This window comes from Lonchura striata, chromosome 3, assembly GCF_050655825.1.
Source record: "Lonchura striata isolate lonStrDom1 chromosome 3, ASM5065582v1, whole genome shotgun sequence".
Taxonomy (NCBI): Eukaryota; Metazoa; Chordata; class Aves; order Passeriformes; family Estrildidae; genus Lonchura; species Lonchura striata.
In genome coordinates this window covers 41,715,984-41,740,757 of record NC_140705.1, presented here as the reverse complement: position 1 = coordinate 41,740,757, position 24,774 = coordinate 41,715,984, and the positions used below count along the sequence as shown (strand labels likewise).

General features: G+C 33.4%; 1 protein-coding gene across 4 annotated transcripts in view; it reads right to left on the bottom strand.

Annotated features, from left to right (window-relative positions):
* The window catches only part of GRIK2 (glutamate ionotropic receptor kainate type subunit 2), a 341,730-nt gene that overhangs the window by 71,376 nt on the left and 245,580 nt on the right, over window positions 1-24,774 (bottom strand). For all 4 annotated transcript variants that reach the window (XM_085574923.1, XM_077782281.2, XM_077782282.2 and 1 more), the window contains 2 exons: window positions 21,282-21,400; window positions 17,291-17,508 (listed from right to left, as the gene is read on the bottom strand). In XM_085574923.1, the coding sequence (XP_085431049.1) occupies window positions 17,291-17,508; window positions 21,282-21,400 (337 nt within the window). The remainder of the gene's footprint in view (window positions 1-17,290; window positions 17,509-21,281; window positions 21,401-24,774) is intronic.

Here is a 24,774-nt window from a genome sequence, read left to right as displayed (position 1 = left end):
TTTTTTTCTGATTATACACTAGAACTAAAATATTTTTTTGCACAGGTAGAATTTAAAGCACAATTACTCAAAAGCTTTGTCTCTAATGTAAGAAATAATTTTTCACATTGTCCCAAGAGAACAAACTGACCTGGAGCAACCAAGACTATGAAGACAACTAGAAACTGGAGATGAATGTTATCAATCTGAAAGGAGAGGTATGATTCAGTAATTAACACAAAGAAGGTAAGGGAAGTATATTAGCAGATATTCCAGCAATATTCTATGCCTCCTATGTATAAATAAGCATTTAACAAAATATATATTCTTGAAGATCTTTCAAATCCCAGATGCAGTTAGTTCCTTGCTTCATTAAAACACAGCGAATTTAATAGTACCCTAAACTTGTTAACGTCATTCATCTGATGTCACTGCTAACAGCATTGCTCTGTTTATTCTGCACATTTCTGCATCAGTAATCTGTGATCATCCTGCAGCAAATTTTCATGTACTTTCTGTTGGCCAATTTAGTAGAACACATTCTGATAAAACGGATTTCTGTATGTACTAATTTAAGGAAAAATTTATAAGAACTTTTGATAACTGTACAGAGATTCAGTGTGTGTCATACTGTATTTATTTGTTTATAAGCCCAAGGACAAGGCACAATTAATTTTCAATCTGTGCTGGATTTCAGTGAGAAAGGTGCTTTTAGATAATTAATGCTGACTCCTTCTTTATATTGCCAATAAATATATTTTCTCTAAATATTAATCAACCAGATTAGAGGCATAATTTCCATTAAGCAGTATTTTAATTTAAAGATCAATGAAGAGAGAAAGTTGCTTCAATTTTTATAAGAAATATATATCCATCCTTCTAACCAAAGATATTCTTAGAGAAAGATACATGATTAAAAATTGAGCTCTTTTTTAAAGAAAGAAAAAACCCTGCATAATCAGTCTCAACCTTACAAAAATCTCTAATTCACCTTCTCAAAAACAAACTGTCTTACAAGTTTGCAAAGTGAATGAACAAAACTATCCATCAGTATTTCCCTTCAAGTACTCTATCCTCCCTAACACCTGCTCCTTTTTACAATTCCTTAGAAAAAGCATTCAATTGCTATCAGAAACTTCAGGCTCTTACACTGACAAATACTATGATTCACTGACTCTCCAGTTTTACCATTCCTGGCAGGACAATCTTTTTAAAGAGAATGAACTTGATTGATGTATTGAAACCCAGTTTTTCTGCAATAGTTCCTGTGTGGACCACATCATTTATGCTTTCCAGAAAAAGAAACAAATAGGAATATCCAAGGTAGTCCCAAAAAAAGAAACTTTATGAACTAAAGTTTTTAAATATTTATATTCTAGAGAAATGATAACAAGTTGTTTGTTTCCTATGTAAAGCTCTGAAAGCAACATTTATATTCATCTACAATGATTACCTAGAGAGACAGTTCTTGTCCCAGAGCCTTTGCACTGGAACTGCTTTCTTCAGAAAGATAACAAATTGCAGCATTTAAGTCTAAAAACTAACAAAATCTTGTTCATTTGGTGTAACTTCCCTGATGGATAGATATCTAAATTTTTAATTGTTTTTAAAGTGACTCTTTCAGAGCTGGAGTCATGAAAACCATCATACTCTAATTTTCTGAAAGCTTCATAGAACCAATATTCTGAGTATAGATAAAGAGCAATGAAGCACTTTCTTTCCCATAGGAAAGCTTTCCCACTCATATTCTTTGATGCCAACTAACCTTCACATCTGCTATTTCCCCATTGATTGCTACAATTTGGCACTTTTGTAGTGTCTGATGAGGCAATTCTATTCAATGACACCACTTCCTCTTCAACAAAAGAAGTGCAGTAAAATAACAGTGTGTTTCCTATACCTTCAGGGGAAAGGCTGTTTGCAAATTATGCACACAAACATATAGTCATCATTTATGTGTGTGTATGTGGAGAAGAACATTTCTTCCTTTAGACTGATCTGTTGTCTATGTAAAATTATGCAAAGTAGATCTGGGTTTGAATTTTTTAAGCAAATGAGGAGCCATTCTGTGTCTCACTTAAAAAATCCATCTCAAAATACATCGTGTTCACTATGGAAATAAGTTTGGAATTAGTCATCACTTAAAATACATTCCAAATATATGTTTACAAATCAGTAATGCACATTAGACAACATCAGAACTAAGAATGTGTTTGTTTTGCTGTCCTTGAATATGAAGAAATCAGATCCTGTTTTCAAATTAAATGAAATAATTTCTTTTTTGACACATATTACATAATGAAATATTTCATTTAAAATTAAAATGGCAAGCAATACCAACTACATAATAGTTCCATTATAATTTTGTGGAAAACACCAGCATGACAAAAATAAAAGTAGTTTTTAAATTCAAGATCAGATTAAAACTATGAAATGATCAGTGTTCTATTTGCATTTTACTCTGGTTTTCCTCTAGTCCCTGGATTCTACTATTTTTTGTTTGTTTATTTATTTGTTTTGTGAAACTTCAGATTCATTAAGATTTAGAGGAGACAATTAATTCTGTCTTTAGTCTTACTTGGAATTAAGTCCTTTCTTTTCCTTTTTATTTTTGGCATGTCTTTAGACCTAGATTTACAAAGGTATCGAAATGCCTAATACTTAGGGGAATCAATGGAAACTTATGTATAAAAAATAAACATAGAGGAATAAAAGATTTAGTTCAATCTTAGGATTTTCAGGTTGCATTTATAAATTAAATTATTCTCACAAGAATAGATTTGTTCTAAGCTGAACCGGTACAACTAAGAAACAAATTTCCTTTTGTAAGCAGGACATAAACAAAAAACAGGTAACTGCTCTGGAGATGTCAAATACCCACCAAAGACTGTTCCTAATGAGGTGTTTGTACATGATTACCTAATTTTGATGGAAAACAAAGTTTAGTCCAGTGACCTTCATTTTAAAAATGATGCTGTCCTTTTTTGCTTATTACTAAAAATATAGTCTGAATGTGTACAAGACAGAGATATAGAACACATTTTAAAAAATATATGTGAAACACCACAAAAATATTTCAGTATATATTGTTACTTTCATCAATACACTTCAAAGATTTTACTTCAAAATCAGGAGTGAGAAATCATGTTTTTTTTAAGCAATAATTTTTAAAACAGCTTTTGGACACTGGAACAGGCATGCTAGAGAGGTGGTCAATGACCCAAGACTGACAGTGCTTAAAAGGCCTTCTGGTTAATGCCCTTAATAATTTGCTTTAACTTTTGATCAGCCCTGGATTTCTCAGGCAGTTAGACTAAGTGATTTCTCTAGATGTCTTCCATCTGAAATATTCTATTCTAGCAATAATAATTTACTAATTTCTAACTAAGAAATACAAAATTATAGAAAAATAAAATTTGCAAAATATAATTAATGATTCAGAATCTGTTAGAGGGTGTAGTTTGTTCTGGATGTCAGCTAATTTTATTTTTCTTGTACACAAGTTGTTAATTTTGCTGTGTCATCCTACTAATCTCCCACATGCAAGCTGAACTGTACCCTTTAATTTCAGATTTCCATGAGAATTCTGATATAGAATATGTCAAGACTACCACATACTTCCTACAAAATATGAAACAATGCAAACACATTACTGGTGTATGCATCAAAAGCCTGCACCTTTCACTCTAATTTAATTTAAAAAAAAAATTTAACTTATAAATGTAACAAAAATGACAGCCGATGACACAGCAACATCTGCCCTGCTACTGGAAGATTAATGCACTGAACCTCTAATCTGATCAAGCACATGGAGCCATATAAACAAATCAAAATGTTGCATAGCATTTATTTTGTATTTTTACTTCTTTCATTTTCTTTTTTGAAATACTGGCCCTTGCAAATCAGTGGTTTACTCATTGTGACCAACACAGTCTTTCTAAATGCCATGTTTACATACACAGACCATAATTTTGCCCGTATTTCAACTCAGACTGTAAACCAAAATACGATTTTTTTCTGTGATTTTTCTATGAGAGATATTTCCTTTTTTGTGTGTCTGTGTGTGTGTCTTCATTTCAGTATCAACCTGTTAGAAAATAATTTATTTGTAGTTTTTAAACCATTAATCTAAAAGAAATATTCCCACTGTGATAGTTAAGTCAGTTTTACTATAGAACATGAATTACGTGCATTATTCCTTGTAAAATGAATTAATTTCAGAACATACATTTTTTTAAACTCCACCTCTCCCTGTGGTCAAACTGTTGTTTATACATATATGAAAAGTGTCTAATGCTTAAAAAGTGACCATAAATTTTATGAGATTCTTCTTAAATACTTTTAGCCACCTACACATGAAGTATCTACACCCAAGTAATAACCTAAGTTTCTCTTCTCACAGGTTAATTTCTGGAGCTCTGAAGAATTTCTGTAGCTATTCTTCCAGGACATTTGCTCAGTACAGAGGAATTACTTTCTGGTGTTTTTCAGTTTCTTTCCAGTGTCAGTCAGGGGCACCTCGATGGCTACTGAAGAGGAAAGCAGGTATCTACATTTTGGAGTGAGGAGAAACCTGCCTTACATATTTTAAAACCTACATCTTTCCTACTCAAACAAATGTGTGTTTGTGTTTTCTGGCTTTGAGACCAAAACACAGGCTATTATTATGCCCTATTAAATTCTGTCAATAGTTGATATCCTTTCTATAACAATGTAACAATTCACCAATCTACTTTTAGTACAGTCCTGCCCTAAACATTTGGAGAAACTTCAGGAATACAGCCTATTCCTGCTTTTACTCATTATTATTTTAGGGATTCCAAACTTTTTTATACAGTTCTTATATCAACAAAGAATAATAAATTACCTTCGCTAAACATTTTGCCCATGAGGCAAAATTAACTACAGTAGCAGTTGATAATATTAACATAGGGTTTGGGTAATGCAATACAGTGTAAGAAGATAAAAAATTAGAGTGACAAATACATAATAATAGGACATTTTTGATGACTTGATTTCATCACTAATGTCAACAAATGAAAAAATAGAAGAAAAAATGCAAATCACAAGTTATTGCAACTACAGACTTTGTCAGTGTTGATGGTTTTGCTGTTATATTTATTTCCCTAAAAATTAGAGATTCAATTTACCAAAGTAATTTTACATTTTGGAAATGAAAATTCAAAAACCTAAAGATTAAAATCACAAGTCTCGATGGCTTTTCGTAAGTGTTAAGACATTTATTTGAAGTATTTAGAAATCAAGATCTAGCTTGGAAAGAAATCTAGAAATACTTTATAAGTAAGAATGTAAAAAATAATTGGCCTCAGTACTTCTGTGAAATGAGCCCCATAGTTCCCCTTCAAACCTCCTTTCATCTTTGATTATCTGATTTGAAAAGACAGCGACTGAAACTGCCGAATCTTCCTCATTATGAACAGGTTGTGTCTGGAAGAGGAAACTGAAAGATCAGTGTTTCCTCCACTAACTTCTGATTGTAGGGGTAGCCAAACCCTTGACTAGAATGGCATTGTTGGATTGCACATCTATAATGAACTATGATAAACATCTCTGCTCTTCAAGGAGCAAAAACTGCATCAGGAGTACAATTTGTAACGATAAAATAAATTAAGAAACCAAGCTGTTGTTTTTATTCAATTCAAGTAAGTTCCTTAGTAATTCAGCCTGAATAAAAATACACTTGAATGATAACTACCTGGATAGGCTTAGATAAAAGTCTTAGAATCAAAGAAACTATCCTCAAAGCTTCTTCGCCAGACAAGGTAATAGGGTGAAGGAAGAGGTAGAGAACATTCCTATCAAATCACAGAAAATTTTTGGCACTAGTATTCCTTCCTCACAGAAAGTTCCTTTAGGGAGCATATTCCTTTCTCAGAAGGTGGAAATGTATGTAAGAGTTCATGAAACTTCTATCAGAAATGTCAAATAGAAGTTCTAAACAGTTCTGGAAGAGTCCTTGTAAGTCAAGGAAGGTATCACTAGTATTTAAAAAAAAAATGAAAGACACTGAGAGACAGTGAGAGCTAAAGAAAGAGTAACAGAACTGTTTCTGTCTTGCCATTGGCCTGCAGCAAAGGAAAGTAAGAGTTCTTCAAAGAAACATCCAGAAATTCAAGTCTTCAAAGGCCCCCAAGGTATTTGCCATTTTTTATAGTTTGTTGAGAGGTAACAGATTTCAGTTTTTAAATGCAAAGATATACAAACAAGTATTTTAAGGTAAGTTTTAACCTTTGCTAGTAAAGAAGAGCTTGCTAATAGTATGTATAGTAAAAGGTCTCATGTTTCCTTCAAACCACAATAGCTCACATGATAACTTATCTGGATTTTGCTTGCAAATTGCTTTTAAATATCTCTTCCTGATCAGTGACTGCTCATGTCTTGGATGGGTATACTCTTTGCTGGGTAAAAAAAATGTCTGGATGGCTGAGCCCAAAGACTGATGAGTAGAGTAATATATTGTACTTGAGCAGCTGGTCACTACTGGTGTTCCCCAGGGCTCAGTATTGGCCCCAGGCCTGTTAAATATTTTTATAAATTATCTACATTAGGAGATCAAATTCAACCTCAATCAGTTTGCAGATGACACCAAGTTGCTTGGGAGTGTTGATCTGTTGGAGGATAGAAAGGCCCTGGAGAGGGATCAGAACAGAATGGATTGATGGGCTGAAGACAAGTGTATGAGGTTCAACAAGGCCAGTTGCTGGATCTTGCTTGCCCTTGGGTCACAGCAGCCCAATGCCGAGCTCCGGGCTGTGGGAAGAACAGCCACTATTACAGAAAGCTTCCCAGCAGAAAAGGACCAGGGGATGTTGATTGCAAACTGGCTGTATACGAGCCAGCAGTGGCTTGCCCAAGTGGCCAAGAAGGCCAATGGCATTCTGGCCTGTATCAGCAACAGTGGGGTCAGCAACAGCAGGACCAGGGCAGTGATTGTCCTCCTGTAATTGGCACTGATGATGATGATGGCCCACACCTCAAAATCTGTGTCCAGTTCTGACCCTCTTTACTACCAGAAAGAAACTGATTTGATGGAATGTCCAGAGAAGGACAACAGAGTTGGTGAAGGATCTGAAGCACAGGTCTTATGAGGATCAGCTGAGGGAAATGGAGATATTGAGCCTGAAGAATAGGACCCAGAGGGGACACCTTTGTGTAAATTCACTACAACTACCTGAAAGGAGGTTGTAGCAAGGTAGGTAGACTCTTCTCCAAAGTAACATGAAACAGGATGAGAGGAAATTACCTCAACTTTTGTCAGGGTAAATTAAGATTGATTAGTAAAAATTTCTCCATGGATAGGACTGTCAAGAATTGGAACAGGCTGCCCAAGGCAGTGATTATGTCACAATACCTGGAGGTATTTAAAAGACATGCAGATGAGGTTCTTAATGACATGGACTTGGTAGTGTTAGGTTAATGGCTGGACTCAGAGCTCTTTTCCAATCTAAACAACTCTGTGATTCTGTGATTCTAAAGTGTTTTCTAGCACAATTTTTATAAACTAGTAAAGTTATTGTGCAGATTAAGGATCTTTAATACATTAAATACAAGTTCAATTAATGCACGGATAAAGAAAAATGCCTAAAAGGCAAAAAAAGCTTGCATAATTACATAATTATTACCATAGATCTATTGCAAAAAGGATGGTTTAATCAATCTCAACAAGCACTTGGTTTGGAGAAATTAATAAATCTGGAGAAGAAATTCATCAGCATAATAAGATTTTAGGTGATGTCTGGGGCTATTCTGGCACTGAAAGTATTTCTGTACACAAAGCAATGCTAATGCACGTGGGCAACACCTCAGTACTATGATAAATAAATTGACAGGCAGAACTAAGAGTTCACCTCTGCTAATGAATGGAGAATTTCAGGATGTTTTAGTAGGAAGAAATTCAATGCTGAAAGTTGCTTATATGGCAGGGTCCCACAAAAAGAAATAGCTGAATCAAGGGCCAGTTCACTCTGAAGAATTGCTTCTGAATCACATTCCCAGGATGAGTCATAGATCAAATCTGGCAAACTTTACATGGCTACTTGGTGACAGATCTATGTGCTTTGAAGAGCAAGGCAATTTTTTTCATGCTCTGATAGTTAAAAATGTTCAGATGTACTCTGAATTTCCTAAACAAACCCTATCTCTGAATTATGTCTTTCATACAGAATGCTGTTTGCAGTTAAAGGTTTCTCTATGATCTGGTTCAGTTCTCTTTCTCACCTTGCTCAAGATCTGAAGACAAACTTAAAGCGGAAAAAAGCTGAAAAGCGAAGAAAAAAGAGAAGTGTTCTCACCCTACCTCCTGGGGAAAACAGCAGGAAGAGAGAAAGGTGATAAGGAGAGAGAGCAATTAGGTTATGCATTTCTGAGGAAAAACCCTTGCAACTAAACTTATGATGAGAACCCAGAGATCAGTAATTCTCTTACAACTGATCCTGTCAGCAGCATTATTACAGGCCCTGAAGAGGCCAGAAAGTGGAGAGCATCAGGTAAGGGAAAGGAAGCAAAATGGGTTACCAGTTTAAGACAAAACCTACATTAGTACATAAAGAAAACATACATTGTAAATATCAGCAATTTCAGTGTGGTTGATTTTCTCATTATCACACTTTCAAGTGTGGATTCCCAGTGGCTTTCACATTTAGCAGGGTGATATGAGACTGCCCCTGCCATGTAATGACACTCTGCTCCACTCCCATCAGTTCTAGCTTTCTAGCAGCTAGAGTAGTATTCTCCAAAACTGAAAAATAAAAATGCAACAACAAAAATGTATATTTTCAGCTGGATGAGATAGCTGGGTTGACTTGCCACAGGCCTAAGGCATGTAGAGCCAACATGCTTGAGGCTGAAGGTAGAAGAGGTTGGACAACCTGGAGTTGGACTGGCTTAAAACAAAACAAAACAAAATAAAAAAGCTATTGAGAAAAACAATTTACAGCAATTAGGGGTGATTGAACTCCATCTGACTTCAAAGAAAAGCAAATGGCATTTTGGGATGTATTAGGTAAAGCATTGCCAGCAGGTTGAAGGAGGTGATCCTGGCTCTGGAGTGCTGTGACCAGTTTGGGCTCCTCAGTACAAGACAGACAAAATGCTGCTGGAACAAATCCAGAGGAGGGCTATGAAGATAAGCAAAGGCCTGGAGTATCTCTCTTATGCGTGGGGCTGAGGGAGTTGGGTCTGTTTGGCCTCGTGAAGAGATGAATGAGATGGGACAACATTAATGTGAATAAGTATCTGAAGGGAGATATCAAGAGGATGGAGACAGGCTTTGCTCAGTGCTGCCCAGCAATAGCACAAGAGGCAATGGGCAGAAACAGATGCACAGAAAGTTACATCTGAATATGACAAAAAATTTCTTTACTGTGTGAATCAGTGTGCACTGGAATAAGTAGTCCAGAGAGGTTGTAGAGTCTCCCTCACTGGAAGTATTCAAGAACTGTTTGGACACAATTCCATGCAATGGAATGACCCTAGGATGACCCTGTTTTAGGCAGTTAGGTTGGACCAGATGACCCACTACAGTCCCTTCTAACCTTACTCATTTTGTGATTCTGTGATTGTTGTCTTCAGTGGCATCACTGTATATTCTCAAAAAAAAAAAAAAAAAAAGAAAGAAAGAAAGAGGCAGAGTGGTTTTTTCTTAACTACAAAGTGATTTTTCAAATGCCTAGATTATTACATCCATCTGAATTATCTATATGTGATAAAAATTCTTGTCTTTTGTTGATCAATAATCCTGACACAATTTCAGACTCAAACTGTGGTTTGGGTAACATATGCATATCAGGCTTGACTTTCTAAGGTGAAATGTAAAGTTGTTATTTTTTTTACCCAGTCTGGGCTCTGATTTCTTGTATCCCATATTTCTATCTAACTGGAAATTGGATCTTGCTATACTTTATCATACCTTATACACTGAGAAAGATCGATTTTATTCAGATTGTGTCCACTACGTACCTACAGTATGGATTATTAATGCATACACACTGATTAATGCATATTGTTGGATGCAATTTTGAAAATTAATGCAAAGAAGTTGGCAATAATGCCAACATACAATACAAATGTTTGTATGTTTATTTTGCCTCTGTATAATAGTCATACTCTGAAATACGTATGGGACCATAAGGTAGCCCACCTGAGAGTTCAATGAGGAGATCAGCACAATGCTTTTTCCCTTCTGAACACTTTTGGTAAGGCAGAAACTGATACTGAGTTATGGAAATGTTTAATTAATTCAAAGAGAAACTAGAATTTTCATAATGCCAACTTTTCATTTATTTTTGATGTCTCTCTTAGACTTCCTTTCAAAAATAACTAGTGGGAACCCAATTCATATCTTAATGACTTTTTTAAATGTTTTAATGATTGTGAATGCCTACTCTTGTTTTCATTGGAAAGCTATATTTCTTTTCCTTGACTGGACATCAAAAGGCATTTCTACATGTTCCGGTTATTTCTAAGAGCTGTAGCCTGAGACAAATGTAAATGATAAATATGAATCCTATAGTTTTTAAGTATAACCAAATGTTATCCAGCAGCTTATTAAGAGTATTTACTGCCGGGATATATAGAATAATCTTTGTAGAAATGAAGACTAGACATGTTCATCTTTTTCAGTCCTTACTGAAGGGTATAAGAAATGAGGAACAGGGAAAGGAGAAAGGGAAGGGAAAAGTCATGGGTCGGGGGACAAACATGAGAGTGAAAGGACAGTGAATTTCTGTTGCACTCCATTTATTTTTAGTTTCATGACACAGCACTGAAATGCAACACAAGCCAAATATCTGGTCTTATTCGCTGTAGGAATAATAATCACTCTAGGGGTCAAGACAGCATAAAACCATTGTCCCCATAACTAGACAGTTGCTTTGAATGAAGCACTTTTTGTGAATTTTTTCTGCTTTCTGCCTTAAAATTCAAAAGAAAGACAGTTCACCCCATACAACTTAATGGTACCAAATTTATTGTAATTTCTTCTATAGAGAATTCAAATGAACTGCTTTTCTTCCTATAGTCTATGTTAATGTATCATATAACCTACCAACCGTTGCCTAACTTCCCAGACCTTTTACGAAAATAAGTAGAACTTGGTGAGGCAGAGATGCTTTAAGATCTCTGAACAAAGTCTGTATCTCACTCTCACAGGCTCTACTATTGCAGATTTAACTGTATGGAGTGACCGCAGACCTCGTTTTAGAGATTTACAACTTTATCTGCTCTTTTTTTTTTTACATTAAAAGAAGCAATGGTTACGTAGTGTTCTTGCAAAGAGGGAATCATGGCAAAGAGGAAATGATTCATTTCAGCTGTAGGTTTTTCCAGCAGTTAGGTCCAAAGCAGCATAATCAAAAAGAAGAAAAAGTGTTTACATGGTACTTATATTCAATTCTCTTTTTAGCGAAATCTACCACATGTTTTTTCATGCAAGAACAAGTCTGCATTTGTTCCATCAAAATGCAACTTTTCTATAAAGTGAAATGAGCATGTATCTGTTGCCTATTATTTTTTACGTTTTATCAAAATTAGTACATGGAAGCTGTGACTGAAACAATTGTTTTCCATTAGTCACTGTCAGTTACTGGATATTTGAGAAACTCACAAGCAGTACTTCTCCCATTTTTGACTTGCAACAATTGCACCAAATAATTAACACATACTGCCAATCTTCATGGTGTTTTATTTGAGACATTAAACTGAAGGTTCTTTCTGTGTATACACCCATATCTTTGTACTGTATCTTTACTTGTTAAACAAATAAACATAATTTTTTCTATTACAGTACTCAAACCCAGACATGAAAATCCCACTGAAGTACAGGTTTCTGTACATCAATGCAAACCTCACAAAAACTGAATAACATTAATACCTTTATTCTTGCTGCTGTTATTCTGATTGTCAGAGAATCTGTAATTTGTACTCCAGTTGCAAGCAGTGGGAAAATTCCACCATAAGTCCTTCCTTCAGCTTTAAGAGACTGCTTCTGAGACTTTGTATAGGTAGACCTTAATGCCATTAATGCAATTTCTTTTAACAACAGGCTGAGAATGTGGAAGAGGAAGATAGACAAAAAGTGCTGAATTTTGCCTCTCTAAATTTTCTCAGAAAGGTGACAATAAAATGACTAGGGTAAAATGTGAGGGCATGGGGGAAAAGGAAAATGACTAAAAAGGATGAGCAACATGGCTCATTATAGAGAGAAAGGAGTGCAGGAAGAATTGAAATATATTGTAGAAAAGTAGAGCTGGAATACAAAACTTGATCCCAAAGAAGAAAAAAAAAAAAAAAAAAAAGGAAACCAGCAAATGTAATTGGTAAACAGAATAGTCAGTCTACCAGATAATTCTAAGGTATGTGAGTCAGCTTTCCTGAATTAGTCCCCTGTCTACCTTTCACCAAGTGATCCTGAAAGAGATGCAATCCCATTTAGTGCCTCATCTTCCTTAACAACAAAACAGAGAGCTAAGACCTTTTATTTGGGATAAAAGAGTAATGACACTAATTTACTGCTATTAAAGACTGAAAAAGTACTTTGGTTTCTACTATTTAGTATGCAGATGCCTAGTAACCATAAGTAAGAAAACTTCCATTGTACCTGGTACTGTAAAAACCTAGAAAGAAAGAAACTCTGACATTGAACATTACAGATATAAAAAATTATGGGAGAAATAAAAGCACTTGACAGCTTCACAAGAAATATCTTAACAATGTAGACCTCATACGTGTATAGTTTTTTGTGTGTATGAGGGTGGGGAAGTGTGGTGCAAATAGAAGCTGGGTAGAATTAATATTGTTCTTCTTAATTTCAGAATTGTTATTCAGCAAGAAAACCAAGTGAGAAACACAAAGTGAGAGACCAGAGAAATCAGAGGCAATGAAAAATCTGAAGCTTTTTTGATCCAAGAACAGTTAGTGTGAGATCACTACCTTTCATAAAAATAATAAATTATTTTTATTTTATTCCAAACAGGTAAAAAACCAGATTTCTGAAATTTGAAAGTGGTAAATAGTGACAAAAGCAGCCAAGAGAAAGGAAGAGAATTTCATAATTAAGAAAACATCCATAATTTGAGAAACATCCAAGTATGTATCAGAAATGAACACTCCTAGCCTAAAAACAGATAAGGCTTAGAACTTACTTTCACGTATCTTTTATTCCAATTCTTGAACAATACTGAGGTTTTCTTTATCATTCACAATTAATTAGCTGAGCAGACCCACCAGGCATATAATGTAAAAAAATAACTTGTAAAATTATTTCCTTTCCATGCTCAGTCCAGATAAGAAGATCTTAAGAGGAGAGAGCACTGAAATTTTCCTTTGCTTTCTGGTTTCTAAAAGAGTTGTACTTCATATTTCTCAGACCATGAGGAGGCATGAGATGAAGGACCTAGTAAATGCCTGAGGATAACATTCTCCTTTTTCATCAAAGCTATTTCACAAGGATATTTGACTCACAAGAGTAAGAGCATTTTCAACATATATCCCATGTGCTCTCCAAGATTTTACCTTCAGGAGGTTTTAATCCAGCAGTTAGCTTTTTCCATTGAACCATTTTGGTTCCCCTTTATAATAGGTTCTGATTTTTTAGCACCACAAAGTTTTGGCCATGTTCCAAAGATTTTTTTAAGGAAAGAATTCAATGGACTGCTATATAGCTAATTTATGAAGAAATTACTGTCTGTCTTGTGGACAACTACCAAGCCTCACTGTGACTGAAACTAATAACTATTACCAAAATATGATCATTTCATTTAACATTAGCAAACCATCTGGTGTCTTTATATCTTGTTGTATCACAGTGTCACTGTTTTACTTAATCCTCTCTCATTAAAACAAGACAAAAGCAGCTAAGGATAAACATACACACAGATGATAAATTTAACCTCTCAATTATCTTTGTGAAACTCCTACCCCTAGAACTCATACCCTCTTAGATTTTTGAATTACAAGAGTACTACTAAAATCTAATCTGATCTCCTGTATAATGAAGGTTATCTCTTTCCTTGAGTAACCTCTAAATCAAAAGAACAACATGCTTGTGCTCTGCTTTATCTATCTTTCTCATAATGGCTGCCTTTGATGGATGAATCAAACCCACACCTAGATAAGTTATACTAGTGGTTAATGACTCTCGCTCTTAAAAATATGCACCTTATTTCCAGTCTGAATTTCCCTAACTTCAGCTATGAAACACTGGATCTCATTATGCCTTTTTCTGCTAGATTAGTGAGTCATCTACTGTCAGAAGTCTCATTCCCATTAAGGCATTTGCAAACCATGATCAAGTCACCTCTTAACCTTCTCTTCAGCAGATTAAACAGACAGATCTTTAGCCTCTAACTTCAATGCTTATTTTCAGACCTAGAATAATTCTTTCACCTTTAATGAACACTTTCCAATTTTAAGCATATTTTCAAAGTGTGATGACCAGAACAGGACACAAAAGTTCATTACTATTTTCCTTAATGTCATACAAAATGGCACTTTCTACTTGATATTCAGTTATCTATATATCAGAGAATATAATATATACCATTTAAAACTGTTTTATCAGTCATGTGCTTAAGCACTTTTTGTATTTTTTAGCATTCTCTATCAGATATTCAATTCTAGCAGAACCTTGTAATACAATTCCACTTAAAGTGTTACTTTAAAATATTTTCTTGCATTTACACATTTTTTTATGTAAGGAAATTATATTCCTGAAGTAATTAGCTTTGCTGACTAGAAGTATGTTTTGAAAACACACAAATGTAGATATACTATGTTGACCAAAATTATAGTACTTTATTTTCTGATAACTCCACATCATTAAGGAAAAATACCTAATTTTACTAGGAAGTTCATTGTTGAAGACAGTATATATGCATATACATAACATATATATATATATATATATATATATATATATATATATATATATATATATATAAGTTTTGGTTTCTCTTTAATAGAATACATATGTAATTAACCTATATTCCTTATACAGACAGCTCTAGTGAATGATATTTGCATCAAGAAAACCCTAATGTTCTCCTGGAGATTGCTTCAGACACTGAATGAATCAAATGAGATTGTATAATTTTCATTTACTTTCCTATTTGAGCATGATTTTCACTTATTGATTATCTGCAAGAACAGCTACATCTAATGCTTAAGTTTAAATTTGTTTCATTAGGTAAATAATATCTATTAATAATAAAAAAATATTAATAGCAGTAGCGAATAATATACATTACTTTTCTACCAGATGAGATAGTAAACAACAGAAAAATATTTCAAATCAGTTGGTCCCAAGTTGGAACAGTTCTTAATTATTGGTTCAGTTTCATGTCATAAAACACTTGCTAATTATGATCTGCTCACAAAAAAAATCCAGAAGATATACGTTTTCAATAGAATAAACCTTAATTTATCAGCTGAATAAATAAATCCTATGTTTTCTTATGAGTTCTCTTTTTCACTTATAGTGAAGGAAAGAAATTCATTAATGTAAAGAAAGTAATGCTAAACTATGTGATCTGACATCCTAAATTTGTTGTGTTTAAGTCTAGGGTTATTTCAACTGCAGATAAATATCTTCAATGAAGGATGTGAAAATGCTATTTCATCAGACATAAGGCCTCTTTAGTTCTTGGATACAATACAATACATAGATAATCACAAAATATATCTAGAGAAATGTAAACAGAAGAACAGAAGAGAGCAGAAAGGAATAATTGTGCAGAAAAGGGACTACTATATTAACATGCAGAGGGAAAAAAGTCCACAGAAAGAGGAATAGTCTCTGTGCACTTAGAAATTTAGAAAACCCACATAAGAAATAGTAAGAAAAATAAAAAAAGTGAATCAGATAATTAAGGATAAGAAAGAAAACTAAAAATTTAAAGTTACTTCCTAATATTTCTACAGTGTCCACATTTTGAATCTGAAATAGAATTAGATCAAAATTTTCTCCCATACTAAATTAAGTTTAATCCCTATAGTGCTTTCTGGTAGTTCAATAAATATCTTCTGTTATTTCTTTATGTCTCATGACAAAAATAATTTTGACTCTTTAAAAATATTCAGTCTTTAAACTTTCAATGTTGTTACTTTTAACTGCTTCACATATTTTCTGACATGAAGAGATCTCTAACTGATTAGTTACTTCTCAATTTCATCAGCTCCTTTCCCAATGAGTATTCTGAGGACAATACTCAGAACATTCCCAATTCATGCTTTAAGTTAAGCAGCCTGAAACATTCTGAGATATTGGAGTAGAACGATTTTTATTTCCAAGCAGAACCTGAAAGCATTAGAAATTATTTATGTTTTAAATTAAAACTATTTGTACACTTTGATTTGGTAAAAGGTCTATGGTCATAAGATTAAATAGAGACTATTTAGCCTTGATATGTAAACAATCTTGTGCTCTCTGAATTTCATGAGAAACTGAGCAATTTCTGTACCAGTTTAAAAGCTGCCTTGGTACTTAATTTGCTGATTACAAATGCCAATGTGACAGCCAATGCAGAGCTTTGGGTGATAACATAATAATTCTTAAAGCTAGTCTATATTAACCAAAAAGATTTCAGAAAGAACAGAAAAATATTGTTAAATACCTCTCTAGAAGATCTGAGACACCTCTGTGCTATCCAACATCAGGAGTTAGAGAACAAACCATCTTCTCTCCCTTCAAAAATATTTATCACTAATCTCAGTCTGCTTAAATGCCTGATGAATCTAGACAAGAAATATTTTCCTCTAATTCAGTATCTCACTTCACTATATTTCAAACTGAATTGTTTTAATAGCAGGTTAAGAGAAACAGAAAAACTGGGATAATCTGAGCGTTTTACATGGACCCAAAATTTCATTTTAAAGTTTCTCAAAATTATGAAGTCCAAAAAGTTTTCCTCAGTAGAGCCACTAATATCCTTAGTGTTTCTTGAGTAAAGACTATAATTAGGTACAATGCTGCTGAATTAAAACTAACTTTTAATATGACAAAGTTTAATCTTGTATGCAGATAAAAAAGAACTGAGCAAGGTATTCAGGTTTCTTAATGTAATTCACTACTATAAATTCAATTTGTTAAAACATCGAACAACCTTTTTTTTTTTTCTATGAGAGATTTTTCATTTGATTCCTTTGCTATCTTTTTGATAAAATAGAAAAGAAAAGAAAGGTTTCCACTTGTTTTTGATGGCATCAGGAATTGTACTAGCTGCCCCTCAATAAGGTGCAAAGGCTTTCCCCCCAAAATCAGGATAAAGCATCTTCTCAAACAGAATATAAAACTTACCTTGAAAAAAGTCATAGTTGCTCCATCTTCAACTGCCCCATACTCTATCTTTGTCTGCTTGGCCAAATCATCAGCAGAATCAATAGGGGACTCCATACGTTCCACTGTCAGAAAGGCGGCTAGGTTAGCAGTGTACGAGGAAATGATGATAAGTGTGAAAAACCACCAAATGCCTCCCACTATCCTGGTGGAGAGGGCTTTAGGCATGAGCTCAGAACCTAACGAAAACCAGGGGAGAAAGGTGAAACGGGTGCACAGAAAACAATTAATAAGTGTTTAGTACTTTTGCTACAGGGGGAAATGGAATCACTGTGCAAAAAAATATTTAAGCTACTGGTTTAGATGTACTGCTTGTACAAACACACACAACTGAAATGCAAAATAACTTGTTAAATTTATAAAGACAGGTATTTTTGGAGCTGTGGGAATCAAAATATAGTAATGGGAGATTCAGTGATCAGTGCCATTTTAAAATTTCTAAACATATATATAAAAATACCAATACTAAAAAAGTAGTTACTTCAACTTGCTTTCCATAAAAAATAAACAATTGATGAAGGTACCAGATGTGGAATAAAGGATTTCATATCTGAAAAATGAAATCTTAAATCCATTATAAATATGCTTTTGAGTTTTGTCATTTGCATTGCTGTAAAGGATAGTTTATTAAATGTTGACATAAAAAATTAATATCTCCCATCTCTATGTTTAGCCCCCACAGTTTCATATAAATACAGGTATGTATGCTACACACTTCAATTCAATAGAATAGCAATAAAAATTTTAGACTTCTATGCATAAACTAGATAAAGATAGATTATAATGCATTGCTGGAGTTGCCTGCTCATGGCACTAAAGAATGGAGGGGGAGACAGACACTGTATAGTAATCTGCATAATTTTTAATGCAAATTTAGAGTCTAATGAGACAAACTGAAGCACATAAACTCCTCTTGTGTCTAATTACTAAAAATAAGAATAAATTAAATTTACTGTAATATACAAATATTTATTATAAATGAGCATGTATGGATTTTTTCCATAATGTTATAATTGAATGAAATGAAATTTCTAATGATGTAAAATAAACAATTTCAAGCTCCATTTTAAGAACTTTATGTAAGATCTTTTAGAAGTATCTGAAAACTTGTTTTGAGGGAAACAGCTTCGTCAGATTCACTATACCATTGTACCAAAACAGCCCTTTTTTGTTAATTGGTTACTATTTTTGCTCATATATCTTCTGGGTAAAATGGAATGAAGGCAAGATGGACTATTTTGCTCCTGTTAAATTTTAATGCTTATATTGAATTAGTTAAGGAACTGGTCCAGCAAGGTAACACATCTTCATATAGGTGAAAGATTATGTTAAACTTCCAAACTTAATGTGAAAAAAAAAAAGAACAGAAGGATTGGGGAGGGAGGGAGGAAGAAAACAAAATAAAACAAAAAAAGAAGTGGTATCATAACTGGACTACTGTATTCAAAAACAGCCCATCTTACCCTGCAGTTCATCTTACCCTTGCTGTTTCAAACAAAAAAGGCTGACAGACTTGGACATGACAGCCAACTCCAGCGCCAGACTCTGCCTAGAATTCTGCAAGGGAAAAAGTAGAAAAGTACCTGTCTGATGGAGTCCTAGGCCCTGTTATTCAGACACTTAGACATCATAACACTAAGATTTCCCAACAAGCCCACTATCACTCTATATATCACTCACTATTATTGTTCTCATTTAATTTTAAACACCAACACCAGTATAGTCAGACAGGACTGGAAAGGAAAGCAGAGTGGAGACATTTGCTGCAGTTACCCCAGTTACCACCAGCTCGTACCTTACCAGGGACTGAGACCAAGTGCCACCTGGGCCCATGAAACAGAGCCTGGTCAGGGGCTGACTGTCATGTACCCAAGGCAACGTCATGTCCAGCACTATATCCCACATTTTCCTGGGAGTGATAGGTGCCAGCAAGACATGTATGAGTTTCCTCTATCATGTATCCTCCAGCAATAGGCAAAACTTTTGTAAAGAAGCAGCACTTCATATGTTGATATGAGTGTGGCCTAAGGGTTTCTATATTGTTTCTACTGAAGTTATTGCTATTAGGTGAAAACTTCCAGGCTTGTCTGAAAGCCTAGATTTAGATGACTTTAGGTCTTTGATATTTTATTTTTAAACAATCATCAAAATCAAGACTGATACTGCATCCTTAAAATGATGCCTTTAAGGTTTATTAAAGGATGAACTGAGTAAAAGTAAAACAATATAAAGCAAGGACAGAGGGTCAGCCTTAATTCTGAAAAACTAGTTTTCCTTCAAGGAAAACTATTATCCTCCAAAGATATCTTTTAAAATGAAGGTTGGGGTTTTTTTCTTATTTTGATTCTGAAAAACAATGTTTAGATGTTACAGACTAAAATACCTTTTTCTTGCAAAAAGTTGATATGAAAATCTAAATTGGTTTTTCCATCATAGAAGCATAAAGCCACATAAGAAATAAAACTCAGCATTGATAGAGATTCTGACAATCCTGAGAACTGTGAATGGAATTCAAAATACCTTCTTTCATTCAGCATCCCTTTTTTTGTTAGCTTCCTTGAAAGCAATCACTATCTTACAAACATTTATTTGGCAATTGTGTTTAAACTATATAATTTCTTGACATGAATATTGACAACATAGTTGATAGTAAACACTTAGCCAACTATAGACACATTTTTATTTCTATTTTGAAAACCAGATTTCTTTCTACCTATTAATTCAAGTTTTTCTGAGCACAGTACTTTTCTTGCTGAGGCATTAGAGACTTTTTAAGACTTCCAACCTGATATATGACAGAATATTTACTGCAGTTACAGGAAAGCTTCATGAAATCATTTGATGAGTTAAAACCAGGATTTATTTATAGCTGCTGTACCTAAAATGGTAAGTTTTAAAAATGATTGCTCAGGTATATCCATTAAAACAACTCTACCAATATGTACTTGTTCCTGCCAATATTTTCTATGATTTTTGGGGGGGATATGCAATGGTTATTTTTCCAGAAAGAAAAACCATTCCTTTTAATGGTTCTTTAATAGGACTAACAGTCTTTGTGTTACACTATACTGACCAGTGAAATGTCAGAGCAAAAAATGAATATGTGCTATTCAAATGTGTCTGATATTATATGACTGTGTTCAAATCCTTATGGTGATTTATTTTTATGGATCTTTATATTTGATATGCTTTCAAAATAAGAGGAATATGGCAAGGAAATTACAGATTTTTCAGAATGTGCTTAAGCAATTTACTAAGACAGTTATAGTTAAAACTGGATGTTGGTTTTACTCAGCACTATGACCACACAACCGCCAATTTTATTGTCAGCAATGTCATCAGTTTCTCAGTTCTCAGATTGTTGAATATAGACATTTTATTTAAATCTTTAAGAATAGTCATTCTGATTATAAAAATATAAATTATGGCTGGACAGGATTAAATCTCCTATATGATTTTATTTTATAGGTTCTAGCTACTAGATTAAATCTTTCTGTAGTTGAAAGGTTTCTAGACCAAAATTAAACAAATTATAGATTTGTTTAAAATCTATAAAATATCTCTTATATAAAATTACTATAGATTCTAATTTAAAATTAAGATTAAAACATACATCATAGTCTTATCTGATGAACATATATTCATTTTTAGGCTGTTTAAACAGAGGGGTTTTAGGTAATGGACAGTCTAGCTCATTTAATTATGCAGTAAGGTTTTCCTGTGTAGGAAATAAACTATATGTCTATGCTGTACTTTTTCTAAGTCTTAATTTTTTTATTTCTCTTCAGATTAATTTGGAAGGTGTTGGGAATGTCTGGATAATCATAAAAAAAGCTGGTTTATGGCTACATGCACAGAGGCACCCATGCAAGTGACTTGCGCCAGAGAACTGCTACCCCCAGCAAAAAGTGGGACATGGTGTCCAAGAGAAAGAGCAGACTGAGTCGTATACCTTGCTGCATGAGAGCTCCAACTCCAAACCAGAAACTATTTAGCAAGGTAAAATTGTTTTCCACCACGTCTGAATCAGGGTTGCAAGGATGTGGATTATACCACTCATAGGGACTAAACCTGTGGTAATTGACAGAGAAAAAAGAACAGATTTAAAATGCAGCCATCACAAAGTCTATCCTGCAAACCTGCTGCAAAAGAAAAAGAAAAACAAGAGACGTTATAAAGAAAATAGTGATTGAAAAATTTTACAGTGTGATTGCATTATACTTAACAGCAATATTTAAAGATAAAACAATATTGAAGATTAACATTTTTAACTGTTGCTAATACTGATAAAGTTGCATACAGATTGGCTCTGAAATGTTCCAAATGCCACCTGTAAACATCAAAGCACTTATTCTTTTATTGACACCAATATAATTACAGGCAATTGGTCCCATTTAGGATTAGGTTCTTATAACCACTGTTTCAATATTTTGCATCTTGAAAGAAAATTAATATGTGTTAAATCACAGAAATTAACTATAAATAATACATCATCAAAAATACAAATAATGAATATAACAGAAAATAAATAGTTAGCAGTAAAAGTGACATTGTTAATCACCAAACACTACAATTCACAGAAAAAAAATACTATAGGAAATTAAAGGAATTGCATCCTGTCCTGTGAGGTGCACAGTAGCATCCCTGGAAAGGTTTTCTAAAAGAAGCTGGGGACACTCACAAGCACCTTGCAGGGCCAGGCTCTGAGAAAAGAAAAAAAAATGAAAAAGATAAACATAAAGGAAAAGACAATTTAATTAATTATTTCAAAAATAGATAGAACAGAGATAGTAAAAAAATGCCTAAGTCTGGCAATAGATTACAAGCTGATTATATACAATCAATTTGTTTTAATTCATAGCTTTGCAATTGCTGTGCATTTTGATGAGTTCATATCTAAATGCTATTTTATCAATTGTAGCTAAAACAAGCAAACATGTCTAGATAAATTATTCTTTGTTACAATTTCTTTTGTAAAAAAAAGATTTTCAGTTCTCTCTTCCTCATAATACTTTTGGAGAACTTGAAATTTTAATTGCAATGTGCAGGATTATTCTAATCATTTAGGAGTTTTAATCATTCCTGGACTTGGAGGCACACTATCGAGAGGAAGTTTTATTTTATGCTTAAATCATGTATTCAAATTTTTTATTAATGAATACAAGGGCAATATATGCATGTGTATAATATATTTAAGTGAAAAAAATTAAAATCACAACACAGTAGAATGGAACTAGCACAAGCCACCAGCACAATAATTTTTAAAATTACATTTTTTAGTTATTAAATCAACATTAAAATATTTTCATATTTTCTCAAATCATTAAAGCCACTCTGTTAAAAACCCTTGGATAGGCAGCCTTTATGAAAGAAATTTTTTGATGTATTTTATAATCAAAGCTATCTTAATAATTCATCTGTCACTTTGAAAAATAGAATTTTCTTCACAATAATATTTCAAACACATCATAATACAGAAAATCAAATGTTCCACTTTGAAGCTCTTAATGTAATGTTAAAGCACCTCTCGTCTTAAAAGTGTCTACTTGACAAAGAACTGTTTCATTTGGATCTCCAAAGTAATACTGATATGATGTTCAAAAGTGTTTAATGGGTTCTAATTAAACATTATGACCTGAATTCTTCTATTACTTTACAGTAAAACTGGATCCAAAGTTTACTGTCTCATTAAAAATCTAAGTATCTTTCATGTCATGTTGTTGTCAATCCAACAAAACCTGGAAATCAAGGACTCAGTGAAACTGAAGCAGGTTTTTATACTCTTTTGCTGAGAGATATTTGAAGATTAAATTGGAAAACACCTTTTTCTTCTGAAGACAATGTTTGCTAGACAAATAATTTTTTTTTTATTTAAATACATATTTTCAAGTGTTATTTACGTGATTGTGACATTACTGAACAATCTAAAATATAACTTGGTAGTTTCACCTTTTTATTCTGATGGCTTATCTTATTTAATCATTTTTATATTATTTTGAAACACAGAGAAATTGTCCATAGTTGTAAAAAAAAGGAGTAAACAACCTACAAAACATACAAGATGCCTTTAGGAAAAAGAAACAATCTGAATCCTATAGTTTTAGAGTTCTTACTTATGAAGCAAGGAAAATTAATACTGGCTTATTATGGATTGATATTGTTCCTCCTTATTTTAAGGATGATCTAGGATATTAAATTGTCAGGTGCAAGAATCTTAAGGTATGGATTCTTTAATAAATTTTTTTATATGTACTGAATATGTGTATAAGTTTCATGCTGCTTAGCCTATTGCAATAAATATCCATAAATCACAGAGTTACAGATTCACCTAGCAGGTTTTCTAAGCCAGGATCCTGCTCAGGGAAATGTCCATTATTTCACAATAAGGTACTGTTCAGTCAGGTCTCGAAAATATACAAAGACAAGAATTCCACAACTTCTTGGAAAAATCATTCCCATGTTTAGTTATCGTAACAATGACTTCTTTTTTTGTTTAGGAACCTCCTTTCTTTAACCTCTTTTAAGAACCTTTTTTTCTAGAACCTCCCTTGTTTCCAAGTATAAAGAACACCATCTTTTTTTTATCAGCTTCTCTTATTAGAAAGTGACTGTTAAGAAAATTTTTTCTGCCTGATCCCAGAACTGCTCACAGTATTTAAATCTGGTATAATAAATGATATTATGAGAATAATCACTTTCCTTGATTAATGGACTATCTTCCTACTAATTTAAATGCAGAACACTTGCTCAATCAAGAACAAGCATAAAGTAAAAAGAGAACTTCAGTAAATGAATGCAATTTTAAAGATTGATTTTTCTGACCACTGATAGCAGGTACTCTTCCCATTTACTTATTTCTATTAGTATTTCTTTTAACATTTCAGATACAATTTCTTAATCTCTAACACCTTCAGGCATCTGAAATACTAGAAAAAAATAGACTATAAAGGAACTTTGCAAGACCTGAGTTTCAGTTTTCCTAATTGCTGCTACCCACTGAAAAGGTACAAGTACTCTCCAGAAATTACTGGCTAGTGCAGGTAATGTTTAAAAGTCAGCTATCTCAGCAATCCACAGGCAGGAAAGATTTTTGTTAAATTTAATTCCACTTATAGGAATATACCATGATATTAGAAATTAAAATTAATATGCATAATGATCAGACAGACCTACTTCAGAACTGCAAATTATTTGAGACAGACAGTAATTTATTATACTCTGTATTCACACAACATTTGAAATAATACCATAGAAGCCCAGAAGACAAGGGATCTTATGTGTGTGTTTCAAACACCAATAGTTGAATAGCCATGGAGCCAACCAAGGGCTGTTGCTAAGAACATGTTGTGGTAAAGAATGTGATGTGACTGGAGAAGGAGTACATTGGAGATTTGGCAGCATTTTTTTGGACAAATGTCCTTGTTCTGGATCCTGAAATAAACACA